The sequence below is a fragment of the Schistocerca americana genome, chromosome 2 (genome assembly GCF_021461395.2).
Source record: "Schistocerca americana isolate TAMUIC-IGC-003095 chromosome 2, iqSchAmer2.1, whole genome shotgun sequence".
Lineage (NCBI taxonomy): Eukaryota > Metazoa > Arthropoda > Insecta > Orthoptera > Acrididae > Schistocerca > Schistocerca americana.
Window position 1 is genome coordinate 262,391,271 of NC_060120.1, and position 22,358 is coordinate 262,413,628.

The 22,358-nt window shown below is 44.2% G+C and overlaps 1 protein-coding gene across 7 annotated transcripts in view; it reads right to left on the reverse strand.

Annotated features, from left to right (window-relative positions):
- LOC124593756 (NAD kinase-like) overlaps positions 1-22,358 on the reverse strand; it is a 907,239-nt gene that overhangs the window by 39,801 nt on the left and 845,080 nt on the right. For all 7 annotated transcript variants that reach the window (XM_047132093.1, XM_047132092.1, XM_047132094.1 and 4 more), the window contains one exon: positions 6,094-6,288. In XM_047132093.1, coding sequence (XP_046988049.1) covers positions 6,094-6,288 — 195 coding nt within the window. The remainder of the gene's footprint in view (positions 1-6,093; positions 6,289-22,358) is intronic.

Here is a 22,358-nt window from a genome sequence, read left to right on the forward strand (position 1 = left end):
ACAGATTCAGATAAGTTTTGTGTGTTTCGTGGTCGTGCGGCCACACAACCTTTAATTATCAAACAAATCATCTGACTAGCTAATACCAACCAAATATCCTACTTAATAATGAGTGAACTCATTAACTAAAAAACTGACTAATGAACCTAATTTCTTTATTAGATTCGGAGTAATCACTCTTGTTTGTTGAGAAGTCTCACAACTGGAGTGCTTGCTTAAAAACTTGAGTCTTTTAGTTTCGGGTGGAAAAACGCAGAAAACTACATTCATAAATTTATTGACTTAAATCACATTTTATTTCGGAATATCGTGGCTGCTACGTCGTTTACATTTTTAGAATTATAATAATCGATATCCCACTCAGCCCTGACCGATAATCGATGCTCTTATCCAGCCCTTTCTGATGAGCGGCGTAATGTTTCGGAGTGCCGCCAATCGGTAGTGCAGGGACGAGAAATTCGCCCTTTCTCGTAGTAAGACTGGGCTTTAGAAATTATAAGTATTAATGTAATAAAAACACTGTATTTTTACCCGTCTGAGTATTCAGATAGCAATACGTCGTTTATAAATATTGTCTTTACGGCGACTTATGTTTGATTAAGAAACTTCCTGGCAGATTAAAACTGTGTGGCAGACCGAGACTCCTACTCGGGACCTTTGCCTTTCGCAGGCAAGTGCTCTACTAACTGAGTTACCAACGCACGACTCACGCCCCGTCCGCACAGCTTTAATTCTGCCAGTACCTCGTCTCCTACCTATGTTTGATTACCTTGTGTGATTGCGTTCGCGGCTTTAGCTCGCTACCAGTCGCGTTTGACGCAGAGTTAGTATTGCTAGGCGGAATTACGCCGAGCGGGCTGCTTCTCGCTCGTAGAAATTCTAACCCTGCCTTTCTCGACGCCCCTCATCTTTCCTCTCTTGAAATTAATAGGTGGCATATGTCATTATGAATTACCTTTCTGTGGAAGAAACAGTTGAGATGGTGTACACTTATGGAGACAGTGGGAGAAATTTTGACGATGCAGTCGCGCTTTATGCACAGCGTTTTCCTGGCCAAGTACGATCACGGTCCTCTTTTGTTCGAGTTATTAAACAATTTACTGCGGAAGGTAGTGTGAACCAGAAAAAAAGAACCCGTGCAGCTACTGTTTGTGGAGAAAACTATCAAGTGGCAGTCCTAGCGGCACAACAGAAATATCAAGGCAATCAGGAACTACATGGCGATGACGTCCAAAACCGTCAAACGTTTTGTCACTGGGCAGTTCAGCGGATGCAAACAAACCAAAACTTTTTTGCCAGAGTACTTTTCCCCGATGAGGCAACATTCATAAACCACTGCGAAGTTAATTACTATAATGAACATAACCCACACTGGATTCGAGAAGTCAACCATCAGCGACCCTGGTCAGTTAATGTTTGATGTAGTATAATTGGGGATGAACTGATCGGTCCATACTTTATCAACTGTAATTTGAATGGCAATAAATATCGAAACCTACTTGAAAATTAACTGCCAGATCTACTTGAAGACCCGAGCATCGAACTTCGACCAAACATGTGGTTTCAATATGACAGTTGTCCAGCGCATTATTCATTAGTAGCGCGCGATGTACTAGATCAACTTTACCGTGGTCGCTGGATGGACAGGCAGGTCGTGTGAATTGGCCAGCCAGATCGCCTGACCTTACCTCGCCAGATTTTTTTTCCTTATGGGGTTATCTAAAAGATATCGTTTATCAGGAAATGCCTACCACTCGCGAAAACATGATGCAAAGAATAAGAGATGCTTGCGCTGCAATTACACCAGACATCAAGATGAGTGCAGGGATTTACAGCACGAGTCAATAAATGCATCGAAGTTGGAGGTCATCACTTTGAACATTTGATTTCATAAAACGGTGAGATGCAAGGGATTTACGGACAAGCAGGCAAAGTGAGAGGCGAGGGGACTCACTGGAAACAAGCACCCCGAAATTCATTTAATTTCAAGCATTTGCAAATAATCAACAATAAAACGAAACCAATCGTTCCTTTTCTGGACCACCAAATCTAAAACAGGAATACGTCCATCTTTAGTTAGCTAGTGGGTTAGTCTTTTCCTCAGTCTTTTACTTTGTTTACTCTGTGAGTTAATGAGTTCACTCGTTAGTAAGTAAGATGTTTGGTTAGTTAGCTGATTAGATGATTTGTTTGATAATTAAAAGTTGTGTGTCCTCACGACCACGAAACAAACAAAACTTACAGAATCTATGGAAAAAATTAATATTTGGGTCTCTCTCAAACCCCGCCCTATGGGGAGAGAGGGAGAATCAAAATGTACGACGTAAATAAGTATTTTTTATTTATCCGTAACCATTTTCCACACAAAAATGAAACATGAATTTTCTTGAATTACAGCGTCAACTACCAAGAATCAAAAAAAATGTTTAAGAAAGTTTTTTATGCAGAATCTGATTCTGCATTAAAAAATGGGGGTTCCCATTTGAAATTATAAAGCTGCCTGCTGCCACCTGCCCCCCCCCCCCTCCCCCGGGAGCTAGGGTGGCGGGCTCATTTTAGCACCAGCAGATGCGCCCCCCCCCCCCCCCCCCCCCGAAAATAATCAACTTTGGATTCTACGCATTTTTTCGTATGAATATTACTTTTCGAGTTATTCTGGTTTGTCAGCTTAAAATTTACACCCTGTATAGTGACGCGTCAAAAGTCATGGGATACCTTCTAATTTTGTCTTGGACCTCCCTTTGCCCGGCACAGTGTAGCAACATGACATGGCATGCATTCTAGAAGTTGTTGGAAGTCCTCTGCAGGAATACTGAACTGTGGTGCCTCTACAGCAGTCCATAATTGCTGAAGTGTTGGCGGTGCCAGATTTTGTGCATGACCTGATATTTCAATTATGTTCCATTAATGTTCAATGGGATTCATGTTGGGTGATCAGGGTAGCCAAACCATTTGCTCCAATTGTCAGGAATGTTCTTCAAACCAACTGCGAATAATCGTAGCATGGTGACATGCTGCACTGTCATCCACAAAAATTCCACTGTTGTTTGCCAACATGAAGTCCATGAACGGTCTCCATGAGGTCTCCAAGAGGTTCAGTTGGACCAGAGGAATCAGTCCATTCCATGTAAACACAGCCCACTCCATTACGGAGTCACGACCAGCTTGTACAGTGCCTTGTTGACAATTTGAATCCTTGTCTTCGTGGGGTCTGCACCACACTAGCCCTACCATCAGCTCTTTGTTGTTCAAAAAATGGTTCAAATGGCTCTGAGCACTATGGGACTCAACATCTGAGGTCATCAGTCCCCTAGAACTTAGAACTACTTAAACCTAACTAACCTAAGGACATCACACACATCCATGCCCGAGGCAGGATTCAAACCTGCGACCGTAGCAGTCACGCGGTTCCGAACTGAAGTGCCTAGAACCGCACGGCCACCACGGCCGGCTTTTGTTGTTGATCTTGTTGTTGTTGTTGTCGTCGTCGTCGTCGTCTTCAGTCCTGAGACTGGTTTTATGCAGCTCTCCATGCTACTCTATCCTGTGCAAGCTTCATCATCTCCCAGTACCTACTGCAACCTACATCCTTTTGAATCTGCTTAGTGTATTCATCTCTTGGTCTCCCTCTACGATTTTTACCCTCCACACTGCCCTCCAATACTAAATTGGTGATCTCTTGATGCCTCAGAACATGTCCTACCAACTGATCCCTTCTTCTAGTCAAGTTGTGCCACGAACTTCTCTTCTTCCCAATCCTATTCAGTACCTCCTCATTAGTTATGTGATCTACCCATATGATCTTCAGCATTCTTCTGTAGCACCACATTTCGAAAGCTTCTATTCTTTTCTTGTCCGAACTATTTATCGTCCATGTTTCACTTCCATACATGGCTACGCTCCATACAAATACTTTCAGAAACGACTTTCTGACACTTAAATCTATACTCCATGTTAACAAATTTCTCTTCTTCAGAAACGCTTTCCTTGCCATTGCCAGTCTACATTTTATATCCTCTCTACTTCGACCATCAGTTATTTTGCTCCCCAAATAGCAAAACTCCTTTACTACTTTAAGTGTCTCATTTCCTAATCTAATTCCCGCAGCATCACCCGATGTAATTCGACTACATTCCATTATCCTCGTTTTGCTTTTGTTGATGTTCATCTTATACCCTCCTTTCAAGACACTGTCCATTCCGTTCAACTGCTCTTCCAAGTCATTCGCTGTCTCTGACAGAATTACAATGTCATCAGCGAACCTCAAAGTCTCTTACCAACTGAAATCGGGACTCAGCTGACCAGGCCATGGTTTTCGAGTCGTCTAGGGTCATGGTCACGAGCCCAAGAGAGGCGCTGCAGGCGATGATGTACCATTAGCAATGGCGCTCGTGTCGTTCGTCTACTGCCATACCCATTTGCGCCGAATTTCGCCGCACTGTCCTAATGGATACGTTCTTCGTACGTCCCACAGTGATTTCTGCGATTATTTCACGCAGTATTGCTTATCTATTAGCCCAATGCAAACACCCTGCTCTCGGTCTAAGTGAACGTTGTCGGCCTCTGCGTTGTCCATGGTGAGAGGTAATGTCTGAAATTTGGTATTCTCGGCACACACTTGACACTGTGGACGTCGAGATATCGAGTTCCCTAACGATTTCCGAAATGCAATGTCCCATGCATCTAGCTCCAAGTACCATTCCGCGCTCAAAGTCTGTTAATTGCCGTCGTGTGTCCTTTTCACGAGAATTACATGAGTACAAAAAGACAGCCCCACCAATGCACTACTCTTTATAACTTCTGTACGCGATACTACCGCGTTCTGTATATGTGCATATCGCTATCCTATGACTTGTCACCTCAGTGTTATTTGCTCGTGTACTACAGAAATTCAAGAGCTGGGTCACTAAGGATGTGTTTCTTGACTTCCGCAAGGCGTTCGATACAGTTCCCCACAGTCGTTTAATTAACAAAGCAAGAGCATATGGACTATCAGACCAATTGTGTGAGTGGATTGAAGAGTTCCTAGATAACAGAACGCAGCATGTCATTCTCAATGGAGAGAAGTCTTCCGAAGTAAGAGTTATTTCAGGTGTGCCGCAGGGGAGTGTCGTAGGACCGTTACTATTCACGATGTAAATAAATGACCTTGTGGATAACATCGGAAGTTCGCTCAGGATTTTTGCGGATGATGCTGTAGTATATCGAGAGGTTGTAACAATGGAAAATTTTACTGAAATGCAGGAGGATCTGCAACGAATTGACTCATGGTGCAGGGAATGGCAATTGAATCTCAATGTAGACAAGTGTAATGTGCTGCGAATACATAGAAAGTAAGTTATAACTTATGCTACAATATAGCAGGTCAGCAACTGGGAGCAGTTAATTCCATAAATTATCTGGGAGTAGGCATTAGGAGTGATTTAAAATGAAACGACCATGTAAAGTTGATTGTCGGTAAAGCAGATGAATCCTAAGGAAATGCAGTCCGAAAACGAAGGAAGTAGGTTACAGTACACTTGTTCGCCCACTGCTTGAATACTGCTAACCAGTGTGGGATCCGTAGCAGGTGGGGTTGATAGAGGAGATAGAGAAGATACAACGGAGAGCAGAGCGCTTCGTTACAGGATCATTTAGTAATCGCGAAAGCGTTGCGGAGATGATAAGATAAACTCCAGTGGAAGACTCTGCAGGGGAGACGCTCAGTAGCTCGGTACGAGCTTTTGTTGAAGTTTCGAGAACATACCTTCACCGAGGAGTCAAGCAGTATATTGCTCAATCCTACGTATACCTCGCGAAGAGACCATGAGGATAAAATCAGAGAGATTAGAGCCCACACAGAGGCATACCGACAATCTTTCTTTCCACGAACAATACGAGACTGGAATAGAAGGGAGAACCGATAGAGGTACTCGAAGTACCCTCCGCCACACACCGTCAGGTGGCTTGCGGAGTATGGATGTAGATATCGATGTTGTTAAGTGAAAAACGCATATATAAATTAACAAATTGCAAAAACAAGTGAAATATGTGTAATTTCCGTGCTAGCGCAAAACGTAGGCTGAAGGACGAGCGGAGTAGGCCGTCACACACCTGGAACAAGAGGCTGGCGTAGAGCAGGGTGCCGTCGCCGCCGAGGCAGATGATGAAGTCTATCTTGTCGGTGAGGTCGTCCTTGCCGTCGTGGAACGTCATCAGCTTGTCCTTGACGATCGTGAAGCCCGCGTTGTTGAGCAGCAGCGTATCCTCCATCACCGTCTGCTCCACGAACACCACCATGTTCTTTTCCTGCAGAAACAACGAAAGAAACTTACCGACCTGCAAAAAAAGCAGGAAAACGCTGAAAGCATCCATTAAGGAATGGCTACCTGGAAGGCAGAGTTGTTACAATACTACTTTTTTTGCTTTATTTGCTTGTTTAAACAGCGCTGCTTCAGAGTATTACATCCCATTCCTTACTGATGCTGAACGTATTTTATTTGCTGTTTTATCGGATACAGTTGTTTAATTGTGTGTAAGTGTCGCAAAAGAGTTTCTCCTCAGTACTGTCATCTACCCAAGGCACTGCTGCATTGCTTCTTTCCATATCATAAAGACAACACTTATGAAAAACTTGTGTCTGAAATTCGCGACTCAAATATATCCCACTCTCGCTACCCCTATGTACGTAAGGAAGTCTTATGGAAGTCAACTGTAAAATGAGGAAAGTGGAAGTTTTATAAATATGCCGATCACAATAGAAGACGCACTTTAAAGAAAGTGGAGAAATCCCCTTCAAGTTGTTCTACAACTACGAATCATCACGTGCAACGTTACGGAAAACGTTCGTGATACAGGCGACTATCAGCTCTTCCGTTGCCACATGCTCCGCCGTACGTAGGGAGCACGTCTGTGTACTCCGAAAACGTGTACCGAACCATGTCTACCGTATCGGAGACGCACAGACGGTCTTGCAGCAACGCAGGCGTTACGTGACATCACGTGACCGTCTGACGTAGTACATGTCATCTTGTCTACCCCAATTGCATTCCAGGACAAGCAACCCTGAGGCTTTTCCCTTTCACCTCAGCAGACATTTGAGCATTACACATTTGAATTGGACAATGGTTCCTACCCAAAATCTTACACACCCCCTTCGCCCGACAAGCCCTATGAGTTTGTAACGGGAATTTCCGAACATCCTGTATACATAGGACGGTGCTATAAATAACTGCGCAGATTCGCGAAGGAACGTGCAAAATGGGTTAGTGATTAGCCATTTGTGGGGAAAAAAGGAGTGAGAAAGAAGATGCACTTTCTCACGACAAGTAGGAGACTTTTCGGTATGGTGCTGCTCAATAACATCAATATTTTTCAGACCCCGGCATCAAACAGCTTTTGGGAAGCGCGAGCGCAATTAAAGCGTCAGATGGTATCAAATTTTTCGTATTGTTCTTTGAACACTACACACCAAATGGCAAGAACGCTATACATTTCTCCATGCTATCGGGGAAGTCCACTGCACATACGTGTTAATTAAAAGAAGCAAACATATGGGGCCAACAAATGCATCAACAGGAAAGTAGCTGCCAGCTGGAGTAGTTCATTCCATATATTCTTACACGATGCATTTTCCAGCTGAATATTTTCTGCGGAGCCAGAAATGTTTTCGCCTGTTCTTTTCGACGTCTTAATTCGTCTCTTTCACGTTTGCTTTCTGCTCCACTGAGCTAATCATATGTCTGATTATTTGTTCAGCTATGATTATCGCGTCTTTTGATACAAGGAACCATATGCGATGCCTCTAGGAGCAATATGGATTTTTGATACCCAATGTAAATCTAGCGCTCAATACGTTTCGACTATTGTGGTGTCAGGAGCAGGCACGAAAAATCTACAGAACAATTTAAACAAGTTCGCTTCTGTTGGCCTCCGCAACAGTACACAGCTGTTTCGGTAAGCCTGTGATAAAAATGTCTAATGCCATGATCAGATTGCAAAGCATAGCATACGCTAGTTTTCAGATTAATAAATTACTGAGTTCAGTTACAAATCTGGTGATCTGTTTGCAATGGTTTATATTTGATGTTCCGGGAAAAAAAATAAATAAATAAATACGTGGGCATACGGAGAGAGCTATTAGTTACATCACACTCAAACTGCAGGTGATAAGTTTATTTTATTGTTAAATAAAAGTTATTTAACGCTGAATATCCGTGCAATTTATTAGATTAACGCGACGTGGTGATTGATTAACCGATATTTTTACACGTGTCTTCATAAGCAAATACTAGGAAAAAATCTTTAAAGCCGTACACAGCAGCGGTGTGCTTATATAAGATACATTGCAGAAATTTTTTATACATTCACAGTAAAGTACTTACGCGAGTCTTCTCGAAAAATCAGTAAAATTACCCCAAGATTGTAAATAGCAAAGTGCATTTGAAGTGCCTGATTTAAATGTACGCTGGTGGTATTTACAAATCTCTATTCCCTTTTGTCTTCATAAAAAATCAGAACAAAAAATAACCGCAAAACCAATATTTACGTGCACCTTCTTACAAAATCGGCGAAATTAGTCACGAAAACAGTATTTACGTGTATCTTCCTAAAAAGTGCACGAAAGTAGCACTGAAACACATAGTGTATAAGCCTAAAAATCGCAGAGGAATCAAATTAACGTATAATGTGCAGCTTCTCAAAAAAATAGGTAAAAATAAGCCACGAAACCGTAAACAGTGTCGTGTGTTGCAGAAAATACCGTGGGTGCCGTATATCCGCGAAAACTGGGCCAAAATTACAGGATGCTGTACTATGCTGCAAATTAATTTGCAATATCACCTGAATTTACTGATACTGCTGTTGTTGCTCCAGTGAGATCCACATTAAGAATGATAGTCTCGGAATGCTGAGGGTTAGTGGTGGTGGTGGTGGTGGTGGTGGTGGTGGTGGTGGTGGTACTTCTTGTTGTTCGACCAATAGCAGCACAGTGGGACGGGAGGGCAATGGGGGCGTCGTATTTTTGGGACAGAAATTACCACTATCAAAAATGACCGTTATCACTTCAAGCTAAAAGCAATGAACACCTGAGTAATCATGAACTGATTGGGCAGTCATCTAGCGCACAAATTATGGCAATTAACATGACAGTCATTTCCCATTAATTATCGCCAACATTAACGAAACATGGACTCAGGTGAAAAGCTTGTTTACATCAAGATCTTTAAATTAGGCTAGCGCAACTGGGCTGTTTGTTAACGTAAGGATAACAATACTCCCACTGTCGGAAAACCCCTCCTTGTTCCCTTACTCTTCTGTACCTTCGTATGTCTTAGCTGCACCTCACAGCTCTTTGTGTGTGTGTCTGTTGCTATATCCTATATCCATTGGCAAGGAATGTTGTCTTGAGCTCCTTGGTACGAACTTCGAATGTTGGAACAATACTGTCTATTTCGTAGTTCTCGTCATCTATTCCTTTTCCAGATACTCTGCAGTTTCGCAGAACCCTTCCAACAATTCCACCAACAATTCCATGTCTTCCATTCGTTTTACCCTATACGGTTTGTACCTGTTCGTCTAGTTTCGCACAGCTTCTTCGTATTACCCTTCGAAGCTTACTCCCAACATTGAACGTCCAACGATGATTCTTTCCTGTTGACAACAGCATGGTCAGCGAACGAACAATGCTCCTGATTCTATCTGATACACTGTTTACGTTTTCTGACGACATTATAGGTACTATCACACTTCCTTGGAGTACATTTCGAGTTACTTTCGTTTCTGTTGGACATTCGGCGCCCAGTACTGCTTAGTGGGCATGTTAGGGACTGCCGAGATTGCTTCAAGGGCTCCGGATATTCTAACTTACACTGAGGCGACGAAAGTGATGGGGTGCCTCCTAATACCGTGTCGGACGTATTTTTGCCCGGCGTAGTGCAGCAACTCGGCGTAGCATGGACTCAACGAGACGTTGGAAGTCCCTCTCCGAAATAATCTGCCATGTCTTCTCTGTAACTGTCCATAATTGCGAAAGTGTTGCCGGTGCAGGATTTTGTACACGAAGTAACCTGTCGATTATGTCCCATAAATGTTCGATGGGATTCATGTCTGACGATCTGAGTGGCCAAACTATTCGCTAGAATTCTCCAGAACGTTCTTCAAACCAAACGCGAACGATTGTAGCCATGTGACATAGGACACTGTCACCCATAAAAATTCCATCGTTGTTTGGGAACATGAGGTCCATGAATGGCTGCAAATGGTCACCAAGTAGCCGAACATAACCATTTCCAATCAATGATCGGTTCAATTGGACCAGAGGACTCAGTCCTTTCCATGTCAATTCAGCTCACCATTATGGAGCCACCACCAACTTCCACAACGCATTTTTGACAACCTGGTTCTTTGGCTTCGTCGTGATTACGTCAAACACTACCATCAGTTCTTACCAACCGAAATCGGGACTCATCTGACCAGCCCACGGTCGTCTAGGGTCCAAACGATATGTTCACTAGCCCAAGAGAGGTGCTCCAGGCTATGTCGTGCTGTTAGCGAAGGCACTCGCGTCCGTCGTCTGATGCCATAGCCCATTAACGTAAAATTTCGCGTCACTGATCCCAACGGATGTGTTCTTCGTACGTCCCATATTAATTCCTGCGGTTATTTCACGCAGCGTTGATTGTCTGCCAGCACTGACAACTCTATGCAAACGCCGCTGCTCCCTATCGTTAAGAGAAGGGCGTCGGTCAATGTGTTGTCCCTGGTGAGAGGTAATGCCTGAAATTTTGTATTCTCTGCACACTCTTTACACTCTCGATCTCGGAAATCTTATTTCCCTAGCGATTTCCGAAATGGAATGTCCCATGCATCTAGCTCCAACTACCATTCCGCGTTCGAAGTCTTAATTCCCGCAGCGCGGCCACAATGACGTCGGGAACCATTTCACAATGAATCACCTGGATAGAAATGACATCTTCCCAATGCACTGCCCTTTTATATCTTGTTTACGCTACACCTCAGCCATCTGTATATGTGCATTTCGCTAACGTATGAGTTGTCACCTCAGTGTATCTTAAACTCCTCCCGTATAGGCCATGAAGGCCCAACGGTACCGACCGGCCGCCGTGTCATCCTCAGCCCACAGACGTCACCGGATGTGGAGGGGCATGTGGGCAGCACACCGCTCTCCCGGACGTATGTCAGTTTACGAGACCGGAGCCGCAACTTCTCAGACAAGTAGCTCCTCAGTTTGCTTCACAAGGGCTAAGTGCAGCCCGCTTGCCGACAGCGCTCGGCAGCTCGCGTGGTCAACCGTCCAAGTGCTAGCCCAGCCCGACAGCGCTTAACTTCGGTGATCTGTCGGAACCCGTGTCCCCACTGCGGCAAGGCCGTGTATCTTGCAGGGTCGGAATGTATTCTTTGTCGTATTACATTGTAAACTTTCATTACTTATTGCTCACAGCGTAGGCGCGAAGACAACTGAGACATCGTTTCTTTGAAGCATGGGACTGCTTGCTTCCTACAGACACAAGACAATGCTGGTTCAGGGTCACTTACATATGCGTTTCTCACCTTTTTTCTGTTCCCAGTTACTCTTCATTCTTGGACATCTGTGCGTTTCTTTTTGGGAGCGCATTATCTCTAGTGAGTAGCTCACATTGACACTGATCTTTTTGTTTTGAAAATCTTGTAACTATTTTCATAAGGGAGACGGGAGGGGAGCAGGGAGCTCAGTTCGCCGCGAGCTGTACGTAGGAAGGGTACAGCAAGTACCCAGTCACCCACTGCTGATAGTCGATCACTCTAGCGGTAAGAACGTCTAGGTGTTCCCATTATCAGCTCAACACGTACTATGTCTACGTACTATGTCTAGTGCTCAATTCGAGGATAGGTTGGCAGCAGCTCTACAGTCTTCACGTCTTTATGCCTCCTCCATTTCTGTGTAGGAGCTCCAGCCGACGTCTTTCAAAATTTGGGGTATTTTAATTGTGGCTTTCCTACAGTTCTTTTTCCAATATCATGAAACATTATAAACGTTTTACGAACTAATCGCGTCTCAACAGATGAATGATAGTCCTAACTCTTCTTTCTACAACAGTGTTCGACGTATGCTGTTGATGAGAAGCTCTCGGGTTTCCTTCCGGGTGGCAGCATTTAAATGCTGCAGTACTTAAATACTGCCACCCGGCTGGAAACAGAGGCTTTTCATCAACAGTGTTCCATAAATTGCCTTTCTCTCTCACTTTTGCAAACACTTCCTCATGCGTGATTTTATCAGTCCATTTGATTTTCAGGACGCGCCTGTGCCACCATAACTCAAAAGAATTCAGTCTTTTCTTTTCGTCAGTGACCAGTTAAGCCCTTGCAGCCACACAACGCCACAACATACTTACTCTCTTTTTCTTTTTAAGGTTTGTATCTTCTTCCAATCTACTGTCCCTAAAGGCTCACCCCATTGCAGCGCTGGACCCTCTGAAAACAAGCACCTTCTCCTAGCAGCCGCAGCAATACAACCACCGACCTGCAGCAAAGGGGATCGACGCGAAGGCACTCCCGGGGAAGCGTTCTCACATTCAACCTATCCTACGATCCGAGCTGACTGGAACTCAGATTCTCATCTATTTCTACTTGTATCCATGATTCTCGTGTGGCCGAGAAGTCTTAGGTATGGTACGACGAGTTAACCACCGAATTGGCTTGCGCGTTACCTCTGCTCCACATTTCCCACAGCCTGATAGAGTAAATGTCTAGTTCTATACTGAATTTTCGAGTAAACTAGCTCCGCTCTTTACCGTTCAGCAGAGGAATATCCCCATGTCTGTAAAGGCTAAACATTCCAATCACCTAAAAGAAAGTACAGGTTCGACGTTTGACTATTACACACTTCCTCCAGCATAGGCAAACGGAGCAAATCGGTTGGTTTTTTCCCCCTTAGATTGTGATCTACGGTGCCCCTTAAAATGGCTTATGGAGGCATTTAGTTCATGGGCGGTTCCTGAAACACATTATTTTGGGTACCAAAACCGATAGGCGGATTCCAAGACGGCTATGCACAGTAAATCGCTGAAATTTTTATGATACATTCCGAAGATCTCGAAGAATCTTGAAAATGTTCTTTATTGCTGTATCCGTTTCCAGGATACAGGGGTTCAAAGTTACCCTACGGCGAAAACATAGTTTATAAAGTGACGCAACATGGAGAAATATGCTGTAAAATGTTTCACTTATCAGTAGGTTCCTGGGGACCCATGTTGTTGGACAGAAGCACATGCAAAATTTTTGTACACACAAATCCTGTCTGAAGTGTAAAATTATGTAGTTTTGCCTTACTTCACTTCACATAGGTAACCTATCAAAATGTTTCTGACCCATAAAGCTGTTTTCATATGAGTGACATGCCCTGCTGCAGCAGGGAAAAAGAAGAGAATCAGTTGTAAAACGGTATCGGAGCACAAAATAGGCGATTACGTACTGTTCATTGAAAGAGCCTGAGAAAGTAAGGTACCAGCTGCCTCTTTCCATCTTCCTCAGCACCTTTAGAAATTTTGGCATGCAAAAGTTGACGTGGTTTCCAGCGTTACTCGCGAGAGTGCTGGGAAATCGTCTCATGGTACGTGCTCCTCGACCGCAACACAAAACGACCGGGCCGCCGCCCACTGCATCGGGCGCTGTGACCCCACAGGTTTTGATTCCGAAAATAGACATCCGTAAAATAGCTGCTTCTTTAACTTCGTTAGCGATTCTCAAAGATGCGCGAAGGAAACACACAGACATTCTGGAGTGGTCAACTCATTCAAGGCAGTTAAGCACGATGAGCACAGATCTTAAAATGAGTACTACAGAGTCCGCCAGAAAAAATGTATGCACTCTTTGTCAGGCTCTATCGAGATATCGATATTGTCGTTCGATTTGAGTTAAGAGTGTGTTGTAGTATGGTCTTTCACTCAACAGATGTTAGTACTTTCATCTTGGTGTTGCGAAAACAAGATGGCTGGAGCACGCTTGACATTCGAGCAACGAAAATTTACTGTGAAGTGGTTTTTCAAGTTTGATAATGCCGTCGAATTGCATCGTCAGTGGGAGAGAGTGTTTGAAACAGAACCGCCAACCCGCTTAACAATTAAACGTATCATTGACAAGTTTGCATTACATGGAACGATTTGTGATGTTCACGAAGGAAGGTCAGGAAGACAGCGTACAGCTACAAGTCCTGCTTCGTCGGCTCTCGTGTTGGAAACGTTTGTTAATTCCCCACAGAAGTCTGCTACGCAATGTGCACATCAAGTGGGGGTTAGCAGTACAAGTGTACGAAGAATTCTGAAAGATACAAAGTGGAAAGCTTACATTCCGAGATTACTGCACGCGATTAATGACGACGATCCTGATCCCCGAAAGCAATTTTGCGAATGGTATCAGCAAATGGTAACCGATGAACAATTTGTGACGAAGGTAGTGTGGAGCGACGAGGCACAATTTAAACTTAATGGAACCGTGAATCGGCATTACAGAGTGTACTGGGCACCGGAAAATCCGCGTGTTTTTGTGGATAAAGCGGTCAATGTACCAGGGGTTCATATGTGGTGTGGACTCATCAATGGACTTATTAGGACTCTCTTCTTTGATGCTACTGTCTCTGGAGAAGTGTACCCGGAAATGTTACGCACGTCAATTTGGCCAGGTATGTGCGCTTTATGGAGCTGATGAAGACGACAGGGCGGGGCGCCACCACACTACCACCTAGTCGTACGAGCTTTCCTGGATGACAATTTTCTGGGGATTGGATTGGACGAAGGGGGCCCATTGAGCTCCCTCCACGGTCGCCAGATTTAAAACCTATGGTCTTTTGCTTGTGGGGAACTGTGAAAGAGAATGTCTATCGACGTAAGCCACGCACGCTGGAGGAACTTCGTCAGAAGATTACAACGACATGTGCAGCGATTTCAACTGTAACACTGGCTGGCGTAGTTGCGGCGACCGTTCGTCCTGTTATCTGCATAGCCGCCAACTGTCAACATTTTGAACATCTAAAGTAACCACGTGCTAAACTGAAGGTTGTACAACATGTGTGATCAATTATTAAATGTAAAATAAACACACAAGTAATACTTTTCGTTCCTTAAAGTGTGTATACATTTTTATCTGGAGGACTCTATTTTCTCCTAGACAAAAATCATTAACAAAATATTTGAGAAAGGAAATCGTTTCCAACATTAGTTCGGGTGGAGCATATTATGTCCACGTGGGCATGAAATATACATCACCAGCATCAGAAAGCATTAAGCTACCAAATATCCTGTTTGGTCACACAAAAGGAGTTTGCCTCCATATTCACCTGAAACCAAATTTTAATTTCTACATGACCGGTGGAAATGCACATAGAGTAAAACACACGGAGAAGTTCAAATCCCCACAACTCTGCATTTACAATTTCGGTTAACAACGGCGAACCGTTTCTCGACATTTGATTGTAGTAAATCGTACCAAAAACAATGCGTTTTTAATTATGCGTTTAATGTGCAGGTGCCTTCAAACAAAACTTCTGACTAACGAAGAAAAGATAATACAAACCATCAAATTCGGCACTATAGCTTTTCATGTTATATTCCAGTTTGTCGTCTGATCGGTTCTGCTTGTGACATAGAAGATGTTCTTTCACCTTTCGTAGCCGACTGCCAAAATCCGATTCGATGTAATGCGTTTTTAACGTGCACGACCCACCACCACTATGTTTACATGCGGCACAACTTGCGGAAGTCAAAAATCTAATTATGGAAGTCTAATTTCGCCGTCGTGTTACGCCTAGACCGACTTTGCTAATCCGATCAAATATCGGTTTTCCGAGCGTCAGATGCCTGCCACGATTGGTGTTCATAAATCAGCTGCTCCGTTTTGATGAAGTAGGGTTACCAATAACTTCATAATTAAATTGAGGTAGGTTTCCTCGTAGATGAACTAAAGTCTCAGGGAGTGAAGAAGGGAGTGTTCAAGAACTCATGTACGAAAATTTTACTAACGCGAATTAAAGCATCCGATATTTTTACACTCCCGTATAGAGCAGGGGCGTTATGGAAAAAAAAGCGAAGTTACCCCGGTGCAACATTATTATACTTCATTTTGGATACCTGGAATGCCTCGATAATTTTCGAATGTGCAAAGATGCTTGCTTATCTGTGTACAGAATTTGGGAATGTTTCCTTAGCAGCCTCTGATTCCAGCTAGAAGAGGAAGTGAGTATAACAGTTTACAAATGAGCCAGTTGCGCAGAATGTAGAGTTTTAATTCATTTTTTATAATTTACCATCATTTCTGTACCTCTTTCCGATTAATACGATACAATGTCTTCCTTTTCAATTTAATAAAGGAAATTACTGACTTTCTCGGAAGATCAATATTATTCCTTTTTCCTTCACTCCACACTTTTCACACGTAAACTGCCACCTTTTAAAAGCAAGTAGTAGCCTGACAGAACTCAAATGGCTGAATGTTTACGTGGAGCGAAAGTTATTACGGAAGCTCAAATCCGGCAGCCAGTCCCTCACATCTAAGATTATATTCGGATGTTTACATATAGTACCAGAGGTGGTACTGGGACTTCTAAACGCTGCAAACGTTTGATTGTACGACGTGACGTCACAAAACTCGCCCCATGTTATCGTGGACCGGCGGGGTTGATCAGCTCCAGCCGGACTCTAGCCCAGCTACCACTGGCAGAGTTCCAACAGGTGTTCGTCATGCAGTACCTGACGAGGCTCGCGACTAGCGCTCGGTACGCTACGGACGCGGCTAGAGACAAGACGCCGGCCAACTTGGTTCCCGCCAGAGGTAGGTGACTCATACGCCTCCGTATACGCGACAGGGGACACCGCTCCCTGCTTATCTCAGCGCCGACCTCCAGGTCACTTAATCGATCCGCGGCCGCTTCACATCTCACCACCTGAACGCCGCCGTCAAGTTGTGAAGATGTAGCCATTAGTGATGGATTTATTTTCTAACATTTCTTTCGCTATCTTAGACTAAGTATTCACATTTTTGATGGTGTGGTATTGCTGTGTTTGGTAAAAATGTTAAAACGTAACAGCAAATTATTTCTTTTTCTCTAATGGATAAATATGTTTTCTTAAAATTACTTGAATATGGAAAGACTTTAAATTCTTTTATTTTGCCTGCATTGGTACTATTAAACTGTGATGCGATGAACTGCTATGTAAATCGTTGACATGGAGCGAGATACGGTGAGGGAGAGTTGGTGAGTTTGTGGGTGACAATATGGCGAGATAATGGGATGAAAAAAATTTGCCGAGACAGAGAATCGTGGAAGCTAACGACTGAGGATTCCGATTACCGTCGTAGTGCGTGATGAAAATTGAAGTGATCATTACGAACAGGGAGATCGTACGGTATGAGTATTACTACATGGACTGTGTCTCAAACGGTACTAAAACGAGAACCAGATGTGTAAAACGAGTAAGAGACGAGTACATGCTATCACCAACATGCTGTCACCAACAATTACATCTATTCAGCCTGTTAAATGCCATTGCGGATGAAATGGCTCTGAGCACTATGGGACTCAACATCTTAGGTCATCAGTCCCCTAGAACTTAGAACTACTTAAACCTAACTAACCTAAGGACATCACACACATCCATGTCCGAGGCAGGATTCGAACCTGCGACCGTAGCGGCCGCGCGGTTCCAGACTGTAGTGCCTAGAACCGCATGACCACACCGGCCGGCGCCATTGCGGATGACTTTGCAGCACAACGGAGAAAAGAGATTACCAGGATACTTCGCCATGGAACGAAGATGAGCGGCGTTGTTGTAACAAATTTATCTGAAGTACGTCAAGCCGCCACGCCTCTCCAAAAACGAAGAGATAAATGCATTGCAGACTAAAAGAATTCAGCAGTTCGGATTGTAAATTGATTGTTTCATTATAAATCTACATTCTTCCTTAATTTTCGCCGTGTAATTAAAACTTCTGGAAGTGAATTATTAACTTTCAATGCAGCTTTGCCCACCCGCCATTAGTTACAAGTATTTTTCTTTTACTTAAACTCTCTCTTTCCTTTAAATTAATGCCGTTGCAGTTGCATGTTCCTGTGTGCCTTGTGTGCCTTTTGGTGGGTAGTGTTACAAATGCGTGTGCAGTGTTAATTTCAAACTGAGTTGGCATATGGCCTACTTTAATGTCTGATAAGGTCGCGCCCGTAAATCGTGGCGTCCGCTTTTTGTTTCTGGGCTCCGACCAATATAATTACAGCTGCTTGTTCGCTACTGGTCTACGTTCGCGGCGAGGTTACACAATGTGACAGCTGTCAAACCACGCTGGTTATGTTTATATCGTACACAGACATAGTAGTGTACTTCCACGATTAATAACTCGGTTGTTTAACATTACAGAGATAAGTCTACAGATGTACAGTCTAATCCTACAGTGTTTCGGAATTTGCAAAAGAAGTGTCTGTGATTTACGTAATTTAGGGAGTAGGTGGATGCGCATCCTCCATGTTCACACAATTCGAAAGTAGAACAAGTTGTTCTGGGGCGAAATAATCAGAAGTCAACTAAGTTATTTCTAACAAAATCTTCTATAAATACGCAGTCTAATCTCTCTAAGTACACACCGGAGTACCGTTTTCTCCACATAGTACATTCCAAGGCTTAAGAGCCCCAGTGATGTCGTGGTTAACTCTTGACTCGACTGTAGCAACAAAATGACAGTTGTTTGGTGTGCTGGTCACGTATTGTGACGTTCGTGGACCACTCCAAAGAGTTCCCAACACCGGCTGCATACATCGGACGCCACTCAACTGGAAATTCTGCCTTGTACAGCACTCCGTGCTCCAGCGACAAAAACGAACGACTACAATGGTTTTCAATGCGAATGATTTTATTTACGTACGATTTGATTCCAATCACTGGTGTAGGCACAATTCAGTTCCACGACAGCAGTCCGTGGGAAAGGAAGTCATACCGCTACGTCAAGAGGAGGAAACTTCCACTATCTGTTAGTCGACAGACGACTTGGCATCTCTCTCCTTAGCTCCTCGGCTGTAGGTCGGACACGCGGACAAAGACACACTCCACTGGCTGGCGAACGTACTATGTTTCAAAGGATGAGACGAAGCCATGAGGAAAGAATAGTAAAAGGAGGAGACCGCTCCAGTGGAGAGTTCAGTTGGAGCCTTGGAGGAGTACCCTCTGTGAAGGCTGTCCTGTTTGGGTCTTGCAGGGGTGAACATGCCTCAGTAATCACTACTACTTGGAAGTGGTTGCGCTTCCAGTGATTGAGACTGGCGCCTGGTACACACTAGAGAAAGAACAGAGCATGCTGACGGCCTGGAACGCGCCGTCCCTAGCCGCGCGCTGGACGTGGTGATCGCGAGATCCCCCGACCGCCTCAAACCTCGCTGGTAGCTCCTTCCGTCAGCTCGTCGTCTATACGATCCCAGCGGTAATTATTTGTTTTCCTAAACCCTCGTCTCGTAGTTGGCCAGACTAATTACACGCGACACGTGTGTCTAGCTAATTCTGGCAAAAGCCGTGAGAGAATTTTGCACTCTGAGCAGCATTTGTCAGTCATTCCAGAGTAACAATATGTTGTTTACGTTTGTTTGCAATTTGTCAATACATATGCTTACCAATGTTTCATTGCCCGATACCATACATTATTATACCACATACCTATACCAATCATTCTGTACTACGTGCACATTGCAGCATGATCCAAGTGGCTTATAACTAGCCTCGGCTAAGTAGCTTAATCTTTTAGCATAAACTAACCCCATACAGAATCAACTACTCTCAAATTAAATAACGAATTTAATTACTTTTGTAATTTTTACGCCCAAAGCATAAGTCGAGAAATTATAATTGACCAGCCAGTCCGCGCGGCCGCTACGGTCGCAGGTTCGAATCCTGCCTCGGGCATGGATGTGTGTGATGTCCTTAGGTTAGTTAGGTTTAAGTAGTTCTAAGATCAAGGGGACTGATGACCTCAAATGTTAAGTCCCATAGTGCTCAGAGCCATTTGAACCATTTGATCAGCCAGTAATCCAATTAAACAGATTGGCTAGACGCGATGGTACGCCTCTAAGATTCAATAACACTTCGTGACACTTCCTGTACGCTGATGCCAGCTGCAGAACAGAATTGAACTCTCTCTTGCCAGTAGCCTGCTGGACGCATGCCATGTGTGGCTGGAAGAGCGATAAATCCCGTTTACCCTCTCGAAAACGCAACACAAGCGTTGTTTGCTATTCAGTCACTTCGAGTACCTCAAATTTACTTACGGGCAGAGCCCTGGTGGTTGGCAAAAACTCTATGGTGATCGTGTCCCAGCCTTCGTCTCTTAAATCTAAAGGTCCCATGTGCCCAGTTCAAATTCAAAGTTATTCCTCGGACCCACTATTTTGAGATACGAACTCAAGCGTTCTTTCAATTTTCAACGGCTGGTTTACAGCCGTCGCACAACATAAAAAATGGTTCAAATGGCTCTGAGCACTATGGGACTCAACATCTTAGGTCATAAGTCCCCTAGAACTTAGAACTACTTAAACCTAACTAACCTAAGGACATCACACACACCCATGCCCGAGGCAGGATTCGAACCTGCGATCGTAGCAGTCCCGCGGTTCCGGACTGCAGCGCCAGAACCGCACGGCCACCGCGGCCGGCTCGCACAACATAGCACGCGAAGCTGATAGCAGTACTTCCCAGATTACCGTAGAACATATTTCAACATATTGAATTCATAAGATCCACCAGAAAGAGGAGGAGGAGGAGATTAGTGTTTAACGTCCCGTCGACAGCGAGGTCATTAGAGACGGAGCACAAGCTCGGATTAGGGAAGGATGGGGAAGGAAATCGGCCGTACCCTTTCGAAGGAACCATCCCGGCATTTGCCTGAAGTAATCTAGGGAAATCACGGGAAACCTAAATCAGGATGGCCGGACGCGGGATTGAACCGTCGTCCTCCCGAATGCGAGTCCAGTGTGCTAACCACTGCGCCACCTCGTTCGGTCCCACCAGAAAGCAGGCAGCGGAGACCAAGTTGATACCATGTATCATGACTATCAGTAAGCCTTCGACACAGTTGCGTATCGTAGTTTATTAAACAAAATACATGCATGATGAATATTTGAACACACATGCGATTTGAGGGAAGACTTCACAGCAGACAGAATTCAACACGTCTTAGTTACTAGAGAGCTATGATCAGACGCGAAGGTAGCATCTAGTGTGTGTCAAGGTAGTGTGATAGCACCACTGCTGTTCGCGTTATAAACAAATGATATCCAGCTAAAATCTCTAGCCCATGGTGGCTGTTCGTAGACATGTTTACAGGGAGCTGAAACCGTTATAAACTTTTACGAAATGCAGAAACACTTTCAGATCATCAGTGCCGGGTCCAAAGACTGGAAGGTGACTAAACAAATACAAGTACTGCAATGTGGGTAAATAGACGAAAAATATGATCTCGTTTGTGCGATCGCCGATCAACCACTAGAATCAGTCAGAACCTCCACGTATCTAGGAGTTTCTGGCCGAAGTCATTTAAGTTGTAAAAACTACTAAAATTTAACCCTGGATAAGGACGATGCCAGACACTCATTTATTGGAAGAAATCTCAACTATGCGTAATTTACACGCCGAGAAGGTCGTATTCTTTACCATTGTACGTCGGTGAGAGACATCTAGCTACTGAAATAACGTGAGGGGGAGAGGGCCAAACAAGAACTGAAAGCTTCGTCACGAGTTTACTCAGTGAGGGTGAGGGAATCACACAAACTCCCAAAAAATTGCAGCGGCAGACTTTACAAAAAAGTTGTAAAGGTGTCCTTAGATTGATTTTCTTTCATCTTTCACGTGTAATGTCATTTGTCTGACGCATTTAATTTTCAACAGTTTTATGTTGCAGTACCTCAAAATACTTCAATCTTATCCTTGTCATACACACGGCTGACAAATTGGAGACAGTTACTATGTTGCATAGAAAGGAGTGTGCTTGCTGACATTTCGAATGGAATATTGTGTGACACGTCACAGGTGACATCAGACTTCGTGACAGACAGCGCAAGATGGGAATGATGCACGACAGTACAGCTCTTAACTGAGGCCAGAGCGCTGGTGCCAGACGCACAGGAGGTTCCGTCCGCCAAGTCTCAGGCGCCGGGCGTTATCACGTGCTACCATGTCAGCGGTGCACTGCAGGCACTCCCAATCGGAGAAATCGCTGCAGCCAGAGGCAACCAACAGCGGTAGGTGGGCCACAGCGCAACATTCCTCATAAATCAGTTTTGAACGACAGCCTGAAAAGTCGTTTCGTCCACAACCGCTAATTCGGTACGGCGCCCAGAAGCAAAGTCCCACACGTCT